Source organism: Crocuta crocuta, unplaced genomic scaffold (genome assembly GCF_008692635.1).
Source record: "Crocuta crocuta isolate KB4526 unplaced genomic scaffold, BGI_CrCroc_1.0 scaffold355, whole genome shotgun sequence".
In the NCBI taxonomy this organism is placed as follows: domain Eukaryota; kingdom Metazoa; phylum Chordata; class Mammalia; order Carnivora; family Hyaenidae; genus Crocuta; species Crocuta crocuta.
In genome coordinates this window covers 1137457-1160457 of record NW_027527432.1, presented here as the reverse complement: position 1 = coordinate 1160457, position 23001 = coordinate 1137457, and the positions used below count along the sequence as shown (strand labels likewise).

At 40.2% G+C, this 23001-nt stretch overlaps 1 protein-coding gene across 2 annotated transcripts in view; it reads left to right on the top strand.

The window, feature by feature from the left end:
• The first annotated feature begins 4748 nt into the window (after positions 1 to 4748).
• The window catches only part of GABRA5 (gamma-aminobutyric acid type A receptor subunit alpha5), an 84659-nt gene continuing 66406 nt past the window's right edge, over positions 4749 to 23001 (top strand). Inside the window, exons 1-6 of one of the 2 annotated variants that reach the window (XM_077759287.1) lie at positions 4749 to 4803; positions 6129 to 6188; positions 6571 to 6730; positions 20577 to 20698; positions 22567 to 22634; positions 22738 to 22958. In XM_077759287.1, coding sequence (XP_077615413.1) covers positions 6645 to 6730; positions 20577 to 20698; positions 22567 to 22634; positions 22738 to 22958 — 497 coding nt within the window. In that variant the 5' untranslated portion in view covers positions 4749 to 4803; positions 6129 to 6188; positions 6571 to 6644. Of the gene's footprint in view, positions 4804 to 5000; positions 5054 to 6128; positions 6189 to 6570; positions 6731 to 20576; positions 20699 to 22566; positions 22635 to 22737; positions 22959 to 23001 lie in introns of those variants that run through there. The other variant, XM_077759283.1, reaches the window with a different exon arrangement.

Sequence of the window (23001 nt, the reverse complement as noted above, 5' to 3'; positions counted from 1 at the left end):
AACAGGTGTAGGCAATAAACTCCTTGACATAAGTCTTGGCTTTGGTTATGGATTTTTGGATTTATAAAAAATACAAAGGCAATAAAAGCAAAAATAAACAAGCAGAACTATATCAAATTAAAAGCTTCTGTGCATCAGAGGAAACCATCAACAAAATGAAAAGGCAACCCCCTAAATGGGAGAAGATATTTGCAAGTCATATATCCAATAAGTGGATAATATCCAAAATATATAAAAATTTATACAATTCTATAGCATAAAAACAAATAGTCCAATTAAAAAATAGGCAGATGATCTGAATAGACATTTTCCCAAGGAATACATACAGAAGTACAACACACACATTAAAAGATGCTCAACATCCTAATCATCAGAGAAATGCAAACCAAAACCACAATGAGGTATGACCTCACACTTATTAGAATGCTTATTACAAAAGGGAAAGAGATAACAAGCATTGATGAGGATATGGAAAAAAAGGAACCCTGTGAGCTATTGATGGGAATGTAAGTTGGTGCAGCCATTATAGAAAACAGTATGGAGTTTCTCATAAAACTAGAAACAGAACTACCATATGATCAAGCAATTCCACTTCTGGGTATTTATCTGAAGAAAACAAAAAGACTAACTCCAAAAGAGAGCTGCATCCCCATTGGATTATAGCATTATTTACAATAACAAAGATATGGAAATAAATTAAGTGTCCGTCAACAAATGAATGGAAAAGAAAATTTTGTTTATATATATATATATATACAACATAATATTATTTAGCCCTAAAAAAAGAATTAAGTCTTGCTATTTGCAACAGCATGGATGAAAATGGTAACGTATGTTCTTTTCTTTATGATTTTGATCATAACATTTTCTTTGCTCTTGCTTACTTTATTGTAAGAACACAGTATATAATACATACATATCACATAAAATGTATGTTAATCAACTATCAGTAAGCCTTCTGGTCAACAGTAGGCTATTAGTAGTTAAGTTATACATAAATTTTTGACTGCATTACTTTTTCTATGTACAAAGGTAGCACAAATAATACAATAATAGGTTAGGAATTAACCTAAGCAAGGATGTGAAAGACTTGTACAATGAAAACTACAGAATATAGCTGAAAGAAATTATAGAAGACTTAAATCAATGGAAAAATATTCCCTGTTCAATGATTGGAAGACCTAACACTGCTATGATGCCAATTCTACTCAAATACAAATACAAAATCCAAGTACCTTATTTTACAGAAATAGAAAAACATTTTCTCAAATTCACATGAATCCCAAGGAACACTGAATACCTAAAACAATCTTGAAGAAGAAAAATGAAGTTGGAGGACTTACACTGAGCCACAGGAAACAAAATAGTGTGGTACAGCCATAAAGACATATGAAAAACTTAGAAACAAATCCTTGCATATATGGTCAAATGACTTGCCAAAGGTGCCAAGATCATTCAGTGAGATTAAAAAAAAAAATCTTCCACAAGTAGTGTTTAGAAAACTGTACATTCAAATGCAAAAGAATGAACTTGAACCTTTACCTAACACCATATACAAAATGAACTCAAATACATCAAAGATGTACATGTAAGAGCTAAAACTCAAAGAAAATAACATAGAGGAAAGCTTCATGACTTTGAATTTGACAATGGCATCAAAAGCACAGGCAACAGCAACAAAAAATAGACAAACTGAACTTCATTAAAATTAAAAATCGTGTGCATCAAAGAACACTTATCAATAGAGTAGCAAAGCAACGAGTGTAATGGGAGAAAATATATTCAAATCATATATCTGGTAAGAGATTAATATCCAGAATATGTAAAAAAGAAAAATTCCTGTATCACAAAAATGGAAAAAAAAAACATTTAGAAAATGGACAAATCTGTGTAGACATTTCTTGAAAGAAGATATAAAAATGGCCAATAAGCACATGATGTGATGCTCAACATCACTAATCATTAGATAAATGTAAATCAAAATAAAGGGGGCTATTATAAAAAAAAATAGAAAACAGGTGTTGTTTAGGATGTGAAGAAATTGGGACTTTTGCCTTTAGGAATAAAGAATACTATAGCAACTATTCAAAACAGCATGCCAGTTTCTCAAAAAATTAGACATATCTTACCCTATGGTCAAAAAACTGTACTTCTGGGTATCCATAAAAGAGAATTGAAAGCAGGGGCTTTCACAGGCACACCAAATGTTCATAGCAACATAATTCACAGTAGTTAAAAGGTGGAAATAACCTAAATGTCCACATACACATGAATGGATAACTAAATTTTGATGTATACATACAGTGGAATGTTATTCTGCCTTAAAAAGGAATGAAGTATGAATAACATGTATGAATCCTGAGAAGTGTATGACAAGTAAAATGAAGAAAATACAAATGAAGAATTATTATATGATTCTTCTGATATTAGGTACTGGAACAGTCAAATTCTTTAGTGACAGAAAGTAAAGCAGTAGTTAACAAGAGCTGGGGGTGGGGTGAGTTATTTAGTAGTTACAGAGTTTCAGCTAGGAATGATGAAAAAGTTCTAGAGATGGATAGTGGTGGTTGTTGGACAATACAGTGAGTGAACTTAGTGTCACTGAAATGTACACTTATGCAGGTTTAAATGTTAATTTTATATTATATTTTACTGGAATTAAAAAAAATTGTTGATTGTTAAAGTAAAAGACATTTGATAATATATGTAAAAGTAACATGTGTGATAATAGCAAATAGGACAGAAAAAATACAAGTATATTGTAAGATTCATATACTATACATGAAATGGTATAATGTTACTTAAAGGTAGACTATATAATAATTTAAAGGTGCCTATTTTAAACCCTAAAGCAACTAGTAAAAAGAAAATAAAATAGATATAACTAACAAGCCAATGACACATAGAAAAGTAAAATCAGAATAAAAAAGTATAAATCTTTTTAAAAACCTCAGTTAGTTCCAGTTGCCAGGTAACATAAGTGAAGGGGGCAGGCTAGATGTAANACGTTGTTCTAAGGACCCCATGCCCACAAGTAGAGTGGGGTAGGGTGAGAGGATGGGAATGTATGCCTATTATTGCTAAATCTGCTTTCTATGTTTTCTCTTTTAAGAAAAGCCAGAAATTTAGAGTACTTATTTATTCATTCATTTGTTTACTCATTTATTTATTTGAAACCTGGGTTTTAATTGTTTCTAATTTATTATAAAGTTTATTTATTTGCTTTTGAGAGAGCACACACCATGTACATGAGTGGGGAGAGGGGCAGAGAGAGGGAGAGAGAATCCCAAACAGGGTCCGAGCTGTCAGTTCATAGCCCAACTGGGGTTTGATAAAATGAACTGTGAGATCATGACCTGAGCCAAAATCAAGACTCAGACACTTAACTGACTGAGCCATACAGGTGCTCCTCTAATTTATTTTAACGTGTTTTTTTTTTTAAGTTTATTTCTGAGAGAGAGAGAGAGAGAGAGAGAGAGAATCTGATACAGACTCCAGGCTCTGAGCTAGCTGTCAGCACAGAGTCCGACAGGGGGCTCAAACTCACAAACCGTGAGATCATGACCTGAGCCGAAGTCGGCCAACCAACCGACTGAGCTACTCAGGCACCCCTAATTTATTTTAAAACAGTGCAGGCNCAGAACAATAGTATAAATATCATCATGTTTTTGGCGGTTTGACTTATTTATTTATTTAAATGTTTATTTATTTTTGAGACAGAGACAGAGAGTGAGTGGGCCTAAGGGCCAGAGAGAGAGAGAGAGAGAGAGGAAGACAGAGAATCCAAAGACAGTCATTGCACAGAGCCTGTCGCAGGGCTCAGACTCACACACTGTGAGATCATGACCTGAGTCAAAGTCGGAGGCTTAACCGACTGAGCCACCCAGGCGCCCCAATTTAACTTTAAATCTTGAACATTTTCTCCTGTAGGTTTTCATAGTCCAGAGGCATCCATCTCCTGGGTGAACAAGATGCTTCAATCTTAAATTTAAGGAATGCTCTTGCTTTTGCATCCATCTTGTTAGTGCTGCTTGATGGAGACCCTATTTCCTTCCAGTTGTCATTAGTGTCACTGTCTGCTCTGCACCACTGAGACAAAGACAAACATACTCTCACAAACCCCAGTATTGAAACCCATGTGTGCATGGGTGCAGTGCACTGGTGTCTGGGTCCTAGGAGTGCGCCTTGGCGAGCTTCCGCAGCTCGAACTCCAGGCCTGTTCCAGGGCTTCAGACCCACAGCCGCTTGCTATTGATAAGCGGCTTCTTGTCAAGAAATAGCACTTCAGGAAAAAAACCAAATGTGTGCAGCAAGTAGGTAAGGGCTTAATTCTAATTTAATCCCGTTTTACTCTGGCTTTCTCTCCCGTAACAATGAATTACAGATAAAAACGAAAAAAAGAAGAAAAAAAGAAGCCTCATAAAGGACTTTCTTTCTGAAGAGAAGATGAGGACATGGAGGAGTGTATTGAAGACTGAGGAAGGTCCCCAGGTTGTGAAGGTGCTCAGCATTGGACCTGAAGAGAAAAACTCACAGCCTTGCTTACACTCCCCTCCCAGTTCTTCTGTAAAAACGGGAAAACAGTGGTTATTACAGAAGATACCCAGTATGTTCCTGAAAGCCATCAAGAAACTTCAGAAATACGGCCTATCCCAAACCAGGCCAAGCCGCTGGCGCTGACCCTCCCCCTTCCGCTGAGCCGGCCCGAGGGCACATTTGGTGAGAGTCTGGCGGCCTCTACCGGAGCGCCTCTGCAGAGGAACGTTCTTCAAACCCAGAGACGACATGTGGCGCTCAGGAGAGGTGAGAGCGAGCGCGAGTGCGCTGGGGGCGCGGGGCGATCTGCGGCAGGGCAGCGCGGCCTCGGGCGCGGCGCAGNCGGGGCGGCGTGTCTGCTCGGCCGGGGAGAACTGGGCAAGTTCGCGCTGGCAGCATGGGGCGGTGACGCCGCACCGGCCTTCCGCTCCTGCCAGCCGGGCGAGAGCAGGCGGAGGAGGAGGCGGAGGAGGAGGACGATGCACCCTCGCCGACGGCTTGCCTTCCTGGCAGTGGGGTAAGAAGATGCGGTCGAGGGTGAGAGGAAGGGCGGCCCCGGCCCGGCACGCATCCCTCTCCTCCGGGCTCTCGAGCCTCGAACTGCACGGCCCGAGAGGGGAGGTGGAGAGCAGGCGGGGCACCTGGGGCAGCCTGGAGCGCAAACTTTCCCCCGGCGACTGCGGGGGCAAAACCAGCGCGNGGGCGCGGACCCTCGGGGGTGTCGCGGGTGGGTCGCGCGAGCTGCTTGAGGCCGGGGGTCTCAGAGCCGCCGCTGCAGCACACGCTCCTCGCCGAGGAGGCTTAGACCTGAGGCTGGAGCAGGGGAGTGCGCGAGGGACAGCAACGAGCCGGGAACGGTCGGCGAGACCGAGGCGCCCAGCGCGCTACTGCGGACAGGGCGGGAGGCCGACGCTGCCTGGCCGCCGGCGCTGGGGTGGCCAGGCTGCGGCTCCGCAATGCTGCCCCTGCGCCCACCTGAGCCTGCAAGCCCCCGCCGCGGTCAGGGGACCGTGGGAGCAGAGCCTCTCTTTGGGGGTCCTGGATCAGAGCTGAGGGCATTAGGAGGCGCCGCCCGGGCTTCCCGCATGCAGCGCCGAGTGCTCGCCGCCCAGACTCTGGCCCGGGTCCGGCGACAAGCCTCAGGATGCGCCCAGGCGACCACCGCATGGCACCCTGCCCTTCTTGACACGAGGGCCCTCGCTTCTGAGGTGGAAGTACCTGTTGTGTGTTTCCCAGTTCCAGAGTTTGCCTGGGGTCTCCTTGGGAAAATGTTCCTTCTGAACACGCTGTGTTCCTCTATCGTGTGCACCTATTTGCGTTATGCGCATATTGAGAAATATGTGTTTCGCTAAGGTAGTTGCAGAGCCCAGGGACTGTGCCTGCCTGGACTTCAGATTCATTAATTAGGGCCCTGCACAGAGCCGAAAGACTTCTCCAAATGCAGGGATTATTAAGTTATTTAGTTATGGGGACAGAATGCTGAGAATGTGGCAATCCTCTTTTAAAAGCAGTTCTTATATTATCATGATCCTGTAGAAGCTTTGTTTCTTAAATGTGCCTTTTTTCCCCTCTTTCCATATACTTTCTCTCAGCACCTTGCAGAACAAGGAGTAGCTTGCTGGCTTTGAACGCGTGGCAAATATTTCAGAAAGGTAAAATGATTCCACTTGTGGATTTGACAGATGCAAAATACAGTTGATCAGATAACTTCAAATATTTATTCTAATAATAGGACTAATGGGTCATTTGATAATATGCTGAAAAGTAAAACAAAGTAAAACCTGGAAAAAATAAATTAGGAGAATGAGTCTGCACTCTGAGTAAAAGTGGAAATTAAGACATATTGTAACTCCTTTCCATGTCCCAACTTATTGCCCAGTGGACATAGGTAACAACCTGCTGTGGAGCTGTGCTGGGGAAGGACAGTCTGGTTCCTTTCTTTGTATATTGTGCGTGCTAGCAGTAGGATATGATTTCAGGAGCTGACACAAAAACATTCTTATTATATGCTTTTCCCCTTTGTATACCTTTCAGCTTCAAGATCAAGTTGAAGAAAGGAACCACCATTCTTCCAAATTCATCTGCTTCAACTATTATTCTCATTGGGAATGGACAATGGAATGTTTTCTAGCTTTATCATGATCAAAAACCTTCTTCTCTTTTGTATTTCCATGAACTTAGCCAGTCACTTTGGGTGAGTTATCATCTATGCTTTTATTTTATGGGTTTCAGTGCCTTTCAGAAACTTTGCTGAGTAGTACATCAACAAACCCTCACTTGCCATCTTTGCAGTCCCCTGCCCTTCAGTTTGTTGTAAATAAATAGAGTCCTTGTACTACACCACGCTCTCATTGTGAGTAAGGCTGTGCCACGTTTGGGGTCTCTGAAGTGAGTCGAAGAAAAGAGGCAGATTATGTTAACAGAAATGGAAGCAGCGGTGGTTTCAGATTCAGCTGTGTTTTTTCCTACTCAGGTTAAAACAAATTCATAAGCTCACAGGCATAAAGGACACTTACTGCTTGTATGTTCAATGTTTTGATTGCCCGCCTTCGTTCCATTATGCAAAAGAATTGTCTTTAAAGCCAAGCCCATGCTATGTGGCATTGACAGAACTTGCAGTGGTTCTGGCCTGAGCCAAAAGCCTTGAACTGTAGCCACCTGAATGCAGGTGCAGATACTAGAAACTACACGGGTCTGAAGGTCTGCAAGACACTCCTGCAAGACACTTAATTCCTTTAAGCTCTTTCATTTCGGCCTTTAGTATCAGGGTACTGATTCTAATTTTTTTTTTTTTGCATCCAACTAGCGATAACCAATATTCCAGGTAAATGTTCATATATGTGCTGATATTCCTCCACTCCTCTCTCCTCCCCAAAATTGTTCCAGCTAATCAAAAGGATTGTAACTTGAAGTTGATGGACTATAATTAATAAATTTAATTTAATGACACAAGTTGCCAAGCACTTGTTCTGTAAAAATCAGTTCCAAAAATTCCACAGTGTACTCTGCACTCATGTAAACCAGGGAGGGATCTTGAGCACACAGTGGCCCTGCTACCACCCGGAGACCTTTCTGGGCCAGACCTCTCTGGCCGTAAGGAAAACCCTCTTATGGTACATGACATTCTCTGTCTTCTGGACATTTTCTGCTCTTCTGACCTTTCCAGGTCTCTGCGGAGAAGTGAGGCTTGTGACCATTCCTAGTTGCCATGTCTGGTAAATGACCACATGGGGACTGTAATCCAGGCCAGTCAGGGGCTTGCCTGTCCCTCAGCATGAGACATGCCTGTGTTGCAGACCTTTCAGCCATTCAGAATATTCCCTTGGAACAGAACATTCATTGTTATTCATGCTTTGCTGCTCCTTTTGAGAGGACACCTTGCCTACCCTGCCTTCAGTTTCCTTATCTTTTCAATGAAAATTTTCCTTTCCAAAGTCTTTCCCAGCTGTTAAATCCTATAAAGTATGTTGTCCCTAATGTTCTCCTGAATGAAAGCTGTGTAAGTAAAATCATACACAGTGTTTACATTTCCAAGTTAATTCATTTGGGTAGTTAGTATGTTTACTGACATATTGCATATATTTAGCAATATTTCAGAGGTAAGGAATATGCTAGGATTGGAAACATATTTTCTTTTTAAGATTTTGGTCAAATGTATTATTGTGCATTGCATAGTCATGAAGTTTCTACACTTCCTGGTGGATGCAGACCTGAAATATGAAGTAATATGCTTATGGAAGTTAGCCATTAGACACAGCTATATTTTATTTCTTATTTAATTTGGTGGTTTTCTGAAGTCAACTTCAAAATAGAGAGCTAATTGTTAGTTTCTGGAAGGTAACACTGAACAAGTGGTATAAGACCCTTCAACTACCCTAGAGAATTCGCTACAGGAGAAGTTTTGAATTTTTAAGACATATGTTCAGTAGTCCATCCTAAAACAATGCTTGCTAACTGCAGGAAATACATGAGATACAAAATATCAGTTTTAAAAATCCTTAATTCCACCACACAGAAACAATCATCCTTTATATTTTGGTGCCTTCTTCCCCTTGTTTCTATGCATATTTTTATACAGTTGGGATCATATTGCATCTTCAATTTTGTATTGTTCTTTTTTTATGCCTTTTTGTTATTACAGACTCTTTAAAATATATGATTTAAAAATGGATGAGTATTATTACAGTGCATGAATCTATGCATGCATCATTTAATATTTTGCTAATTTGGGATGCTTACATTCTTTCTGACAATGCTGTTATAAATTGTCCTATAGAGAACATACTTCGCTTATAACTATTTTAAGTATTTGAGACCATTTCTATTAGAAGATATTACTGTAAGTGGAATTATTCATCAAGTTTCCTGAGTGCTTCTAACTCTTGACCCTGTGGGTTTAGTTGCATTTAGTGAAGTAGGGTCTGTAACAAAGTGGGAGCAGGGTTTCAAAAGCCTGGCTAGCAGGGTGTGGCTTTCAACAACCAGCCACAAAAGATATTTTAACATCTGGAAGCACAGGTTTCTTTTTCTTTTTTTTTTTTAATAGATTATTGTCAAGTTGGTTTCCATATAACACCCAGTGCTCATCCCCACAGGTGCCTTCCTCCATGAAGTACAGGTTTCTATTGATTTCCTTTCTTATACAAGGCTCCTCTCACTTGCTTATTACTTTAAATGTACTTAAGAATGATCTTGTTGAATTGCAAAGAAAGTTTCTTAACACTCATTTGACTTAAAATCTTGACAAAACAATAGCTATCACAATATGGAACACCTATTACTATGTTATCTAATCTATATTATGTTAGGTAAATCCTAGGAGGAATCTTATGAGCTAAGCATCCTTAGCCCAGTCTTAGAGTTAGGGAAAGGAAGGGCTAACTCTGTCAGCGATTGCTAGGATTTGTTACTTAGCACTCTTCAGTGATTCAACTCTAGTGGTCCTTGGATACACAGAGCTTGCTGGGTAGGTCTGAGTCAAATAAATCTATAAAGGAAGACAGTGTAATTCTGAAAGCTATTCTCTGCATTGGGGTAGAGAGCTTTTTCTTTTCGGAGGTTAGGAGGGGAAAGGAGTGGTGGTAAGCTCTGTCTTTCCTCTCTAAAGAGTTTGTGTGATTGGGTTCCAAATAAAGATGAAAGGGGAAGCATGCAAAGCCCTAATTTGAACATTTTGGGACAAGAAAAATACTGACTCCTGCAATTACATTAAAGAAACCAGACAACTGGCGGAGGGTAAAGAGGGTTACACGTGACTGGTCAGTGAGCCGAAGGGAAGGAAAGAGACAAGGGTGCACTTTTGTGCATATGCAAAGTTATACTCAGTGCTTATGACAGATATGTGGATTTGGCAATCAGAAAATTTATAAATGTGATAAGTAAAATATATTTAGTAATTATATGATAATTAATGTGAAATTGCTTGGAAGTATAAGAGTATTGTTTCTTTTGCTTCTATTTGATTAGTCATCAGCAGCTCATTTTTTTCAGTAGCCTTTATAATTCTTTTATTAGTTTTAAGTTATATAACAGAGCATGAGTCAAACATATAATGGAACAGAGGCCTTGTTTGACTGTCAGCCTTATGCTATGTCACATTTGGAGACATGGTATTATTTGAATCATTATAATTATTTTAATAAGATCAGTAATCAGAAGTATGTGCTATAGAAAAACTAGCACAGAAATAAAATTTGAATCAATGTAATATCAAAATATATAATATTAAATTTAAACTGGAATTAATTTATCATCATTTGAAAAATCACACTTTATCAGACTCAGTTGACCAATGATAATTATAAGATAAATTTGAGTATTATCAATCTAATAATAAAAAAATCTGTTTCCATTCATTTATTTGTATTAAATGTATTTTAGGGGTTTATGTATTGGGAAAAAAAAGTGCATTAGAATTTCATTACAAGGGAGCCACCATTCAAATATACTTGAGGAAACATTTTATAATTAGCAATTAAAAGCGGACTTTCGTAGAAGTAACTTATGAACATGAATAGATAAAGTTATTCTTTATTTGTCTACGTGTATGTGCTAACCTATACCTTTGGTTTCATGAAGAGAGCTTTTTGATACACATTTTCAAGGACAGTTCTTTTCTTTTAACTAGAGCAGAAAGTACGTTCGTTCTTTCTGAATCATTCAGCTACTCACAATGTCTTTTTAAATGGCAAGTTCTCTCTTGTGAATCCCCAGATGGCAAGTTCTTCCTGCACTGTGGCTGCAGGTTCACTAGGCCCAGGACAAATGGTCACTGTAACAATTATAAAAAAGCACACAGAAGCACCACCTAAGCAGTTAGGATACTGGCAAGTGGTGGGACATGTTAAGTGGAGGCTGCAGGGAGGGCCAGAGATCAGAAAGGTAGATGTCGCATATAGCAAAAATTTTAGGTGACTAAGACCTTGCTACAGAGTAATGCCGAAAAATTTTTTAAGGTATCAAAAGAAAATACTTCCAATTACATGCTTTATAGAGGAAACTTTTAGCATGTTCCTCATGCCAACAGGCAGTGAGCTAAGCAAAGCTTAGAAGGACAGTCGGCCTAGCCGACCCGGTCTGGCGATCAGCCCCGAGATGAGTCACTGGCTTAGTTCAAGGGGAGAAGGAGAATGTGGGCTTTTGGATTTTTACAAAGGTGCGATTGCATAACATGCATATTTTAATTGGTGTGAAATTTGAGAGGAAAATATTAGAATCAAAAGTAAAAAGAAATTTTATCATAGAACTCTGTTGGTAGCAGCAATAATTATCAGTGCTTATATGGATTTATATTTCCTTCATTTCTAGAAAGCATTTTCAAAAATTTACTATTTAATTTCTTTTCCACTTCAAAAACACTCCTTTTGTAAGTGAAGACTTCAGGCTGTAGAACATAGGGAAATGTGTCTAAGTTTCAGAATCAGGATCCATATCAGGGCTCAGGGCTTGGACCAGTTCTCTCCATTGTAAGACCTTTTCCAGAATGTCTTAATATTTAAGGTGCAGTCAAAAGGTAAAGAATGAGGGTGGAAATCTATAGATTGGGAACAAAAGAATATCCTAATCTAGAATTCAAATAACACACTGTTCTAAAGATAGTGTGTCTGCCACAGCTCAAATAAAATCAAACACAAAATATGTCCTATGAAATAAAATATTATAGAGAAGGGATCATATGATAGTAAAAGTAAGATATGCTAGGAAACAGACTTTAGAAATTCATTGAAAACTCTCTTTCATTTGTGTGAAATAACAAGTTATTTCAAAATCAAAAAGCAAACCTAAAAATAAATGAAATCCAGGACCACATCATTTTCAATTTTAACAAATAAAAAAATTGGGCCATCATTCTATAATCAAATCAGTTCCTGTGTCAGGACCCCTGTCAAGTGTATAGGGATAGCATTAGATATCACTTTGACAGAGAGCAGTCAGGCCACTCTGATCTCTCTTGCTGCACACTCGCTGTGTGGCTGCAGAAGAATTTCTAAACCTGCCTGGATTTCAGTTTCCTAATCTCAAAGTGGAGTTAATAATGGATCTTACGTCACAGGGCTGATGTGAAGGATACGTTGCTGAATGTATGTTAAATGCTGAAACAAGGCCAGATAGGGAGGGGTTGCTAAGTATAGGCTAGCTATCTTTCTGGATATTGTGACCAGAAGACACCCAAGGTTTGCTAGATCTACAGTATGAGCATGGTGCTGGGCCAGAGCCTGAACACAGCAAAGTCGATAACCTTAATTATGTCTGCAGAGTCTCCTTGCCTTGTAAAGTAGCACATCCATAGTCACAAACTGGTGTTACAATGTGAGCATCATGGGGTACATCGCCCTGTTGCTGCATCAATGTGTATTGAGTCCTCACTATGTGCCAGGCACTGTTCTACATGCAGAGATTCTCCAGTGGGCAGAGTAGAGCCTGCCTTCAAGGATGGTGCATTCTGGTTTTTACATGTCAGTTGGGTCATAATTGCTATAAAGAATTGTTTAGAGTAGGAGATACTGAGTGTGCTAAAGACAGATGCATGAACAAACATCTAAGGGATGTGACGACAAAAGCAGTGCTGTACATGGAGAAGGCCAAACAAGTGAGAGAAGGAGCAAATGCATTGGCATGCTTGGATGGTAGGGACAGTGAGGAGGCCAGGGCACAGATGGGAAAGATTGATAGGAGGCATAATCAGAGGGGCTGTGGGGAGGGGGAAGGGGCCATATGGTGAAACACTTTGTAGGCCATGCTAGGTAGTACCATTCTTCATACTAATAAGAGCAGTTGGCTCTTATTTTGTAGGTTAAAGAGAGTCTTTGATTGGTTTTAAGTAAGAGTGAAGTATGATCCAATTGAGGTGTGACAGTAATGTGACTTAAACTTTAAAGCTTGCTCTGGCTGCTGAGTGGAGGATACAACAGAATCTGGGGCAGGGGTGGTTAGTAAAGGAAGGAGCAGTGAGGGCAGTTAAGGGGTGAATGCAGTGATCCAGGGGAGGGAGGATTTTTAGGTACTGGAGTTTGTTAGTGGATTGATACGGGCATAAAAGAAAGAAGTCAAGGGTGAACCCTCACCCCCCACTGGTATTTGACCTGAAAACATGACAAATTCAATTGCTTATTACTGAGCTGGAGAAGACAGTAGGAGAAAAGGTTTTAGTGAAAACCCTCAGTGCAGTTACAGATATGTAAAGCCCTCTTAGATATCCAAATGGCCAGAGAGCCATTGGATACAGAGGTCGAGAGGCCAAAACAAGATTGGGGCTAGAGACATGAACTTCAAGTTTTTCATCTACGGGAGTTATTTACAGCCATTAGATTGGATGAGATCATTTAAAGATTGAGTATATACCAAAAAAATAGGTCCCTGAACTGTGTCCTGTGTAAGTTTAGGAAGGCAAGGGAGTGGGGGCCAGTGAGAGGAGGAGGCCAGTGAAGATAGGAAGAACAAAGAGAGAAGCATCCTGAGGCAAGTGGACGAAGTGTTGTAAGAGGAGAGATGTGGTCAGACAAGGACTGAGAGCTGTTGGATTTGGCATTGTGCAGTAGCATCCAGAAGAAAGGCTTCACTGGGATGCAGGCAGTGAAAGCCATACTGGAGTGGGTCCAAGGGAAAGAAGGAGAAGCAGCAGAGATTTCTAGTGTAGACAACTCTTCAGTGAGTTTTGAGAAGAGGGGCAAAGAATGAAACAATACTGGAAGGGAATAGAAGGTGAATGATAGACATGTTAAAGACCTACTATGTTACAGCAAATGTAATTGCTGATAGGAATGATTAAGGATGGAAGGAAAACCATGTGTGATAAACACCAGGATGGTTCATGTGCAGCATAATCACACACAGGGGGCATCCTGTGTGGTTGGGGAGAGTCTAGGGAAGTGGGTAGATTTAGATGAAGGGGGTGTGGCCTATGAGATGGGAGACCCACCTTTTATTTTGTAGGCAGTAAGATTCTGAGCTGGACTGCAGTGATACTAACAAGAGTAAAGAGGCTACATGAAGGGTACTAGCACAGGTAAGCCCGAGCACTATTTAGTGAGCTGACAGGCAGAGCTGGGGACACTTTTGATGTGAGTGCCATAGAAGTGAAAACAATCTAAGAGTTCTGGTATAATGTTTCATGTCCACATGAGACACGTTTTAAGTCCATGTTTCCACCATAAGAGGGGACAACTCTTATTTGGAAACTTAGGATTGACTTTCATTGTCTTGCTAGTGTCCACCATGTTTGTTATGTTCTTTTATATAGTTTTTTAAATGGTTAGTGAAAGTGGTGTGCAGTGGATTTCAGGGAAATATCACAAAATGGTGCCACTTAGAGGTACTTATTTAATGAGCTTAAAGTGACAAGCAAATAAACCTAAGATATATTTCTTAGAAATAATTAAATACTGGGGAAAGAATGCAGAAATAAATGCAATTTAAGAAGACAGAGAAGCTGCCACCTAAAAGCAACTTAGTTCAGTTCGCAAAGTAAGTTCATTGCCATTATGGATCCCATTTTATATAAATCACAAATGGCTGTCAATACAAGCAGAGATAATATCACAAAGAAATGTGTCACACCTAGCCTTCAATAGCACCATTTGTGGTATATTACTCAACAGATTTTTCTAAACCCCAGAAAGGATGACACAACTCTTGAACTTGTACCCTTTTAAATGCCAAAATAAGACATCATCAGGCATCATTTGGTAAAATGAAATACCTTTAAAGATGGAACCTGCAACGTATTGTTGTCATTATTATTATTATCATTAGAAATTATAATAATGAGATAAAGTTATATTTGAGTAAGGCCCTTCACAGTTCCTCAAAAACAAAATTACTCTGAGATTGAATTAATAACACAACTCCCATTTCAGAACAATGCATAGATTCTACTACAGGGTTAACTCTGTGTGGTAACTGGCTGATTTGGGGGATAGCTTGCTTGGGATTCCCTATCCTGCTGTACTCAGACTCCTCCCTACATCCTCCCTAAGAAACCTTGCTGGTGGCCCCATCCACCTCATCTCTATCACCATTGCAATTGCCTGAATTACTGGCCTCCGTGCCTCTAGCCTTGCCCCTGCCATGTCCATCATCTGCTAAGAGTCACAGTGAAAGAAAGTGCCCCCTGTTTAAATGTTTTGAAGCTCCCACTACCTTCAAGACTGACCCTAGGAGTGCAACATGGCATGTGAAGTCCTTTATCATTTGAAATGTGCTGTATTTTACTCACCAAAGTCCTTTCTTACCCTCTGCAAACATCATTTCCTTACCTGAGGCCATTGCTCACAACATTTCCTTCTTTAAGCTTGAGACGAGATCCTCAAGTTTAAAAGCTCAGCCAGTTCTCCTCTCCTCCTCTAGCTCTATACAGACTGCCTTCTCTTTCCTTTGTTTTCCTAGAATGTATTATGTATCCCATAAATTCATACATCTACCATGTTCTATTTAAATCCTCTATGAACAAGACTGATTCCCTTAGAACACAGCTCTGTCTGGAAGGTTGGGGATACCATCTTTGTCATTTTCCAATCCTTAGTACTCACTACAATACCAGGTACATGCAATGGTTAATATCCAAAATACATTTGTTGGCCTGAGCTATTGGAATAAGCACTGAGCCCATCATATAGCCTCTTGAAGATGTAATGGAGGAGAGAAGCTCTCTGAGGTCATTTAAAGTCACTCTGACACTCAGCTTACAAACCATCCTTTCCATTTCCAATCTAGTTAGGCCTAGAGCAGTCACTCTCCACCATGGTTGCACATGAGAATTACTTGGGAATATTAAAAAAAAAATTACTAGTACGTATTTCTCAGGGACCATATAAAGCCAAATCTCTAGGGCCTAGAAATCAGAATGAAGCTAATGCAGGAGTCCAGAATCACATGTCTTGAATAAGTCAGATGTAAGACAACCAGGAAAAGTGGGAAATTTGCACAATTCCAAGAGTTTACCCTTTCTGAAGACATTCATGTTTATTTTTCTTAAACACTGTGTTAAATTCATTAGTGGACCAAATTTATTGAGGTTCCCATTCTCCATTTCACCTAAGTCTCCGAATGGCCCAGAACTTCATCTGATGGGATGCCATTGCGTAGCTTTTTGAGAAGATCTTCCACACTTCTGAGCTTCACTCTGCTGTCCTACTGTGCCCACCCATGTCCCTACCCATTTAAAATCACCATATCCCTTTCTCAGGCTAGAACATGGGGCTCAGTGACCCAATTTCCTTATTTTTCAGGCTAAAATCATTGGAAAAGAGTTAAAGTTTAGAGATCAAGTCCTTGTGTCTTTTGTATGAACCAATATTTGAGCAAGGAAATGGGGTGTTGTTTTCTTAAATAGTTTATTGTCAAATGGTATCCATATAACACCCAGTGCTCATCCCAACAAGTTCCCTTCCCCATGCCCGTTACTCCCCTTCCCCACTCCCTTTCCCCCATCAGCCCTCAGTTTTTTCTCAGCATTCAAGAGTCTCTCATGGTTTGCCTCCCTCCCTCTCCCCAACTATTGTTCCCCTTCTTCTCCTGCATGGTCCTCCGTTAGCTTCCTCCTAATCCACCTATATTTGCAAACATATGGTATTTGTCCTTCTTTACCTGACTTATTTCACTCAGCATAACATGCTCAAGTTCCATCCATGTTGCTACAAATGGCCAGATTTCATTCTTTCTCATTGCCGTGTATTCTTCCATTGTATAGATAAACCACATCTTCTTGATCCATTCATCAGTTGATGGACACTTAGGCTCTTTCCATGATTTAGCTATTGTTGAGAGTGCTGCTGTGAACATTGGGGTACATGTGCCCCTATGCATCAGCATTTCTGTATCCCTTGGGTAAATTCCTAGCAGTGCTACTGCTGGATCATCGGGGAGTACTATTTGTTTTTTGAGGGATCTCCAAACTGTTTTCCAGAGGGGCTGCACCTGTTTACATTCCCACCAACAGTGTAGGAGGGTGCCTGGAAATGGGGTGTTTTAATAAGGATGGTTGGTTCTCTATTTCCTTTATGATCCCCTTTCTGGAACATCAGTAATTTGGCAGTGTAGGAACTATTCATATGGACTAAATGTGACATGTTTTTATAGACAATATGCACTAAATATAAGGAAATAATTCATATTTTAAGAAAACCTAAGTTATCATAACAGCGAAGGGTCAGCATCCAAAATTTTCAAGTATTTCTATTATGTCCAAGGCTATTGTCAGTAATAATGGTTTTGGTTTCTGCTCACAAAAATCCATTCCCCCAGAGAGCTGAGCTTATCTTTGAAGCAACTGTGTATTTACAGTTGACATAAGGATCAGCAGAGCTCCTTGGTTATACTCAATACAGTTCTGAAATGGAATGTCAGCAAGCTCAAGCCTGCCTTCTGAACCTAAATAGAGTGAGTGTTCAAAGATATGAAGGCATCTTGTGTTTTTACCTGGAGACCTCATAGATATAGTTATATCTATGCTCATTGATCATTGAAGGTATAGCCCAGTGTTTTTGTATTATTTGGTTTCAAATTGGTTTAAACTAATCAGAATGGAACAAAGCAAGCTAATGTTACTCTGTACCTTAGAAGCAGCCATGGAAGATTATCCACCTTGAGAGAGGCACAGGTAAGTTTGCCAGACATTTGTGAGATTCTCCTGTGATACAGGAAAGGGCCTTGGTCTACATGGTTGTGGAGAGAACCACATGCTGCAAATTAGTCATTTTTGAGGATGACCTATGACCCAAGAAGGGCTTCCCAGTTGGTTCTGAGAGAAAACCTTGACTTCTGCCCTGACAAGCACTTTCAGACAGTCTTTTAGAATTTGTTTCTTACTTCCTAGGTCCTATCTTCAATATATACAGAGAAGTCACAGCAAATCCCCAGCCATGGCTTCTATCATAAATAGGCCCACAAATAAGTACAAGAAGCAGTCATGTCTGAATAGGGCACATATTGAAGGTTTTAAAAAAAATGTGTAATGATATATGAAGGGGTATAAATATATCACCTTCCACCATTAAAAAATCATGGCCAATAAGTAGAAGGTGATATGAGGATTCTTAAGCATTGCATCCTATTGGATTGATATTGGCCATGATTTGGGTATTTGTGAAGTAGGATTCAGAGCCAAATGGGATGGTGTTTCTTTGAAACTGTGGTGAAGCGGTGCATCAGAGGGCCAAGGGAAGCAGTGGTCATGGAGATGACCCCTACAAGTGCACGGTGTTGGGAACATCTCAAATGGTCAGTGATGTAGTTAAGTGTTTGTCTCCTAATACTGCTCAGACTGTTCAGATCAAATGTAATTTAAGAACATTGTACAACAGATAATAAATAGCTTACAAAATATATTTGAAACATTGATATGCTTCTTTTCTTTTTTTCTGATAGTTTTATTTTTTAATCAAAAATTTTGAGATGTAAGTGAGTGTATAATGTGTTGATTTAATACATTTATGTATTGCAGTAAGTAGCCTTAGTTTATACCTCCATCATGTCACATAATTATCATTTCTTTTTTGTGGTGAGAACATTTAAGATCTAATCTTTTAGAAATTTTGAAGCTTTAATACAGTATTGTTGACTATAATCACTGTGCTGTACATTAGATCTCCAGAATGTATTCATCTTCTAGTTGCAAGTTTGTACTGTTTGAACAACATCTCATTTCCCCCACCCTTAGTGGTTTAAACACCTGGTAACACCTGGTAAACTACAAGTTTGTCTTTTGTAGATTGCAGATGGAAGTGATATGCTTTTTCAGCTAGTGTGTGTGCTCTCTCCTCTATTCTAAGTTAGAGAGCCAGCAAAGACTGCCCCTCCCCAAGACCAGACATTTAGACCTAGCTTAGAGTTGAATAACCAAACTTATTGATAAAAGTTATGAAAATCATAAGAGATGGGCAGTGAGGCTAGATGTAGTTTGAGCAGTTTTCACAACTGGACAAATACAAAAATCACTGTTTCTCTCTCACACAAACATGGAGGACAGTGTTAAGGCATTTTGTCTGGGTATTAGATCTGTGAGACTGAATGCTTCATCATTCTAAAGTATGAAACTACAGTGGATAGTGGGTGTCAGAGAAAAGGGAATTTAATATTTTCAAATGCTAAGTCCCAGAGTAAAAATTGTCTGTGTGCTACATACAAATGGGACTGAATTTTAGCTTGTTAGATATTCAACTATATGCAGTTTAATGATGATGTGAAAATTAGATCAGTAAAGAATTGATCTGTATAGATGCAATCGATAAAAATGACTCAAGTTTCAAGACTGGGAGGGGCAAGAAAACATTGATTCTAGTCTCAGCAGCCAACCGCTGATGGTCAGTCTCACTCTCATTTCAGACAATTTGTGGAAAAGAAATTGCCATATGGAGAGCTGGGGCACCATAGCAGGCACTTCAGGGAAGTTCCAGGGATCTTCTCTTCTTCTCCCAAGTGCCAAGGATGCTAACTTCTTGGGACCCACAACTGGCTTTCAGCTGCATAAGTTCCCCCTTGAATCCTAGCCAAATGTATAGATTGAGTTCTTGATAATTCCAAACATCTCACTTTTTGCAATATTTGAAAGCAGCTTTAGAATCCTGTGGTGTGATTCGTGTTCTTGAGGTGTATTACCATCTTCTAGACCTGTGACTTTCTTTCCCTCCCAAGTAACTTCTTCAGTTTACCCATACCTTCACAGAACAGTTTCTCATTTCCATTTGCCTCATCTACATAAACTTTTGGAGCCTGGATAACTTCACTGAATTGGACAAACCAGGATTGTTCTTGGTTTTTCTTTGAAGGTTCAGCCTGCTTTTCTTGGGGTTTTACTGTAATTCTGACATACTGGGTCATTCAGAATACTGTGCTTCTCAAGTCCCTTATCTGAAGTGATACTGAGTAAACTCTAATAAAGGCTTTCAGACTGGTCTTTACAATTAATGACTTCTGGGTCATGTGCTTTGCTTTGGCTGGACCTGAATGTGCCAGCAACAGGCAGTGTTGATGGCTAGGAAAGCCCAGAGAGATTTCACAAACTTGATTGCTTCTATCACCATATGATTGTTTCTGTCACCATATTCTGGCATATTTCTCACAGCACAAATGCTCCCAATTATCAATGCTGTGAAATTTGGGCCCACCAATCTTATCTTTCAGATTGCATAGATTTTGAATATCCTCTCCACACCTCACTGCTCACCACAGGTGATTCACTAACAATATGAAGACTCAGTTTTTCAGTATTTAAACCAAACTTCTGAAATCCCCTAAGAGTCTATGGTTAGTGGCTAATGTTTTAAAAATGGTTGCAATCTTAATATAAACTGTGCCTCGGAATCAGGGAAGGACAGATTTTTGAACATTGTGTCAGGATGAACAGCCCAGAGCCAGCACACTCTCTGGAAATTCAAGAATTAAGGCTTATTTATGAAAAACAGTATCCTGGATTAGTAGAAGAGATTGTTTTCATGTGCCCTGCCTCCAAAACAAGTCACTGTATTACTTTTTTATTTCTATATTTTGAGAAGAATTTTTAAGTACTTAATGCAAGTTTGAACTCTTGTTTCTCTGTTAAAAAGCTTTTCACAAATGCCAACCAGTTCAGTAAAAGATGAGACCAATGACAACATCACAATATTTACCAGGATCTTGGATGGGCTCTTGGATGGCTATGACAATAGACTGCGGCCTGGCCTTGGAGGTGAGTGGGTTCTCTTCAACTGCAGCCTCCTAGACCCCAGGGAAAGCTTAAACTCAGTCTCAAGCTCACATCTGCTGTGATTCAACCAATTCATTAAGGAGCTTCCTTGCCATAGTTTGAACCGATGGTTACCAAGGCTCTTGCATCCTTTATTGTCATTACCTAGGTACAAGAAGCTGGGAGATGTGATCTCCATGCAAACTCCCTTTTCCTCAGATAGTCCTATCATCCATTCTGCTTCACTTAGGGAGGAATCAGTTCCTAGGTGTTACTAAAGCCAAGATTACCTAAATTAAGAAATAATTTATAATCAACTTCCTACTCTTGTACTGATGCAAGTCCTTTTCACATCTACTGTTTAATGCAAGTGTTCTTTACATCTTTATATATTATGTTTATTTATTTCACTAATCATTGTATTTACTTTAACCCCATGGAAGTGATAAAAATAAGTGGATAGCAAAATATGCTTTCTGGGTTCAATTTAGCACAGTTTAATTTTGTGCTGAGAATTGTGTTTCCAGGCATTTGCAATGCCGTTGGCTCTAGTCCATTTAGATGTGGTGCATTTGAACTTGCTCCATTAGGTAAGTTTGAGACTCTCTAACAACTATATTCTTAGGAGAAAAAGTAGTTCTTTTCCATTATTATATTTTTAACAGGGGGATTCACTTAAAGCATGAATTGCCACTCTCTACCTCTTTGGCAAAGAAAAGTCCACAAAGCCTCCTTGACACCACCTTACTCCACCCTCTGAGTGATGTCCCTGGGTCTCCTATGTCCAGGAACCTCTGTACCTTTGAACACATCCACAAGGATCAAAACATGTAGAGAATCAATGAGTTGTTGCTATACAATATTCTCTCATTGACCCAGTATGTGTCACACTCCTGTGGGGCAGGATCCTGAGGATACCACACAGAGCCAAAGGGGCTGCCTGCTGGGACTGGCATCTCAGTGGGAAGACAGGCACTAAAGCACACAGCATCATACTAACACCTGCACACATATAAATACACACCATGTACGTATATGATTACCATGCAATGAGATGCAGGGAGAAAAAGCCCTGCCCCCTGAAGCTCTGAGTTAGTGGTGATATGATCTAGTGGTTTGGGGTTATTTATGGTGGACTGTAGTATAGTCTATTGCCCTCATTTATGACCATGGGGGTTACAGGGGGCCCAGGGAACACACACACACACACACACACACACACATACACACACACACACACACACACACACACTTTCCCCCAATATTATTAGCTACTTTTATTGCTATATATATTTTAATTGTTATATAGTCTCATGATAGAAATTTCTAACAATTCAAAATGACATATAAGGTGAAGTGGATCTTACTTTTCAAGTGGTCCTGTCCCAAGTCACACATCCTTTCCCCAGAACACACCCAATGCTGCAGTTTTGATTAGAAATTCTTTTAAATCTTATCCCCTCATCAAATTGCCTAACCTTTTGAAGAACAGCTGTTTGTAGGAGAGTGGGGTTAGGCACTGTGAGGTTGGAATTACTGTTCCAGGTTTACCGGGGAGGAAACTAAAAACCAACCACGGCCAAACAAGCAAGACCCCTCTGCTCTGTTCATGACTACCCCCGAAGGGGCAAGAAATGGAATGAGAGCCAAGATCCTTTCCTTACACGATGGGTATTTTAGTTCCTGTTATAATTTGGAGCAGCTTGGTTTCATTTGGTATTTGTCAAGTCCTCCAAATTTAACGAACACAGTATAAAAGCCCTCTGAGTGCCAACAGTGGAATTGGTTACTGGACTAAAGACATTCATACACTATGCCGGTGGTTCCATGTGAGCTTGGAGCCTAGGCAGGAACCTGTGTCTGTGTTTCAGAGCGAATCACTCAGGTGCGGACGGACATCTACGTCACCAGCTTTGGCCCAGTATCCGACACGGAAATGGTAGGTCTCAGGGCCTGGCCCCGCCCTATTTATAGGCACCCAACCAACTCCCCTAAGGGCCTTCTCTACTGAGGCATCACCTGGTTGCCTTCTTTTGCATTAGGAATATACCATAGATGTGTTTTTCCGACAAAGCTGGAAAGATGAAAGGCTTCGGTTTAAAGGGCCCATGCAACGCCTCCCTCTCAACAATCTTCTCGCCAGCAAAATCTGGACCCCAGACACATTCTTTCACAACGGAAAGAAGTCCATCGCCCACAACATGACCACACCCAACAAGCTGCTAAGGCTGGAGGACGATGGCACGCTGCTCTACACCATGCGGTGAGCTGGCACAGGATGGGGAGAAGGCACAGCACTGGGGCGG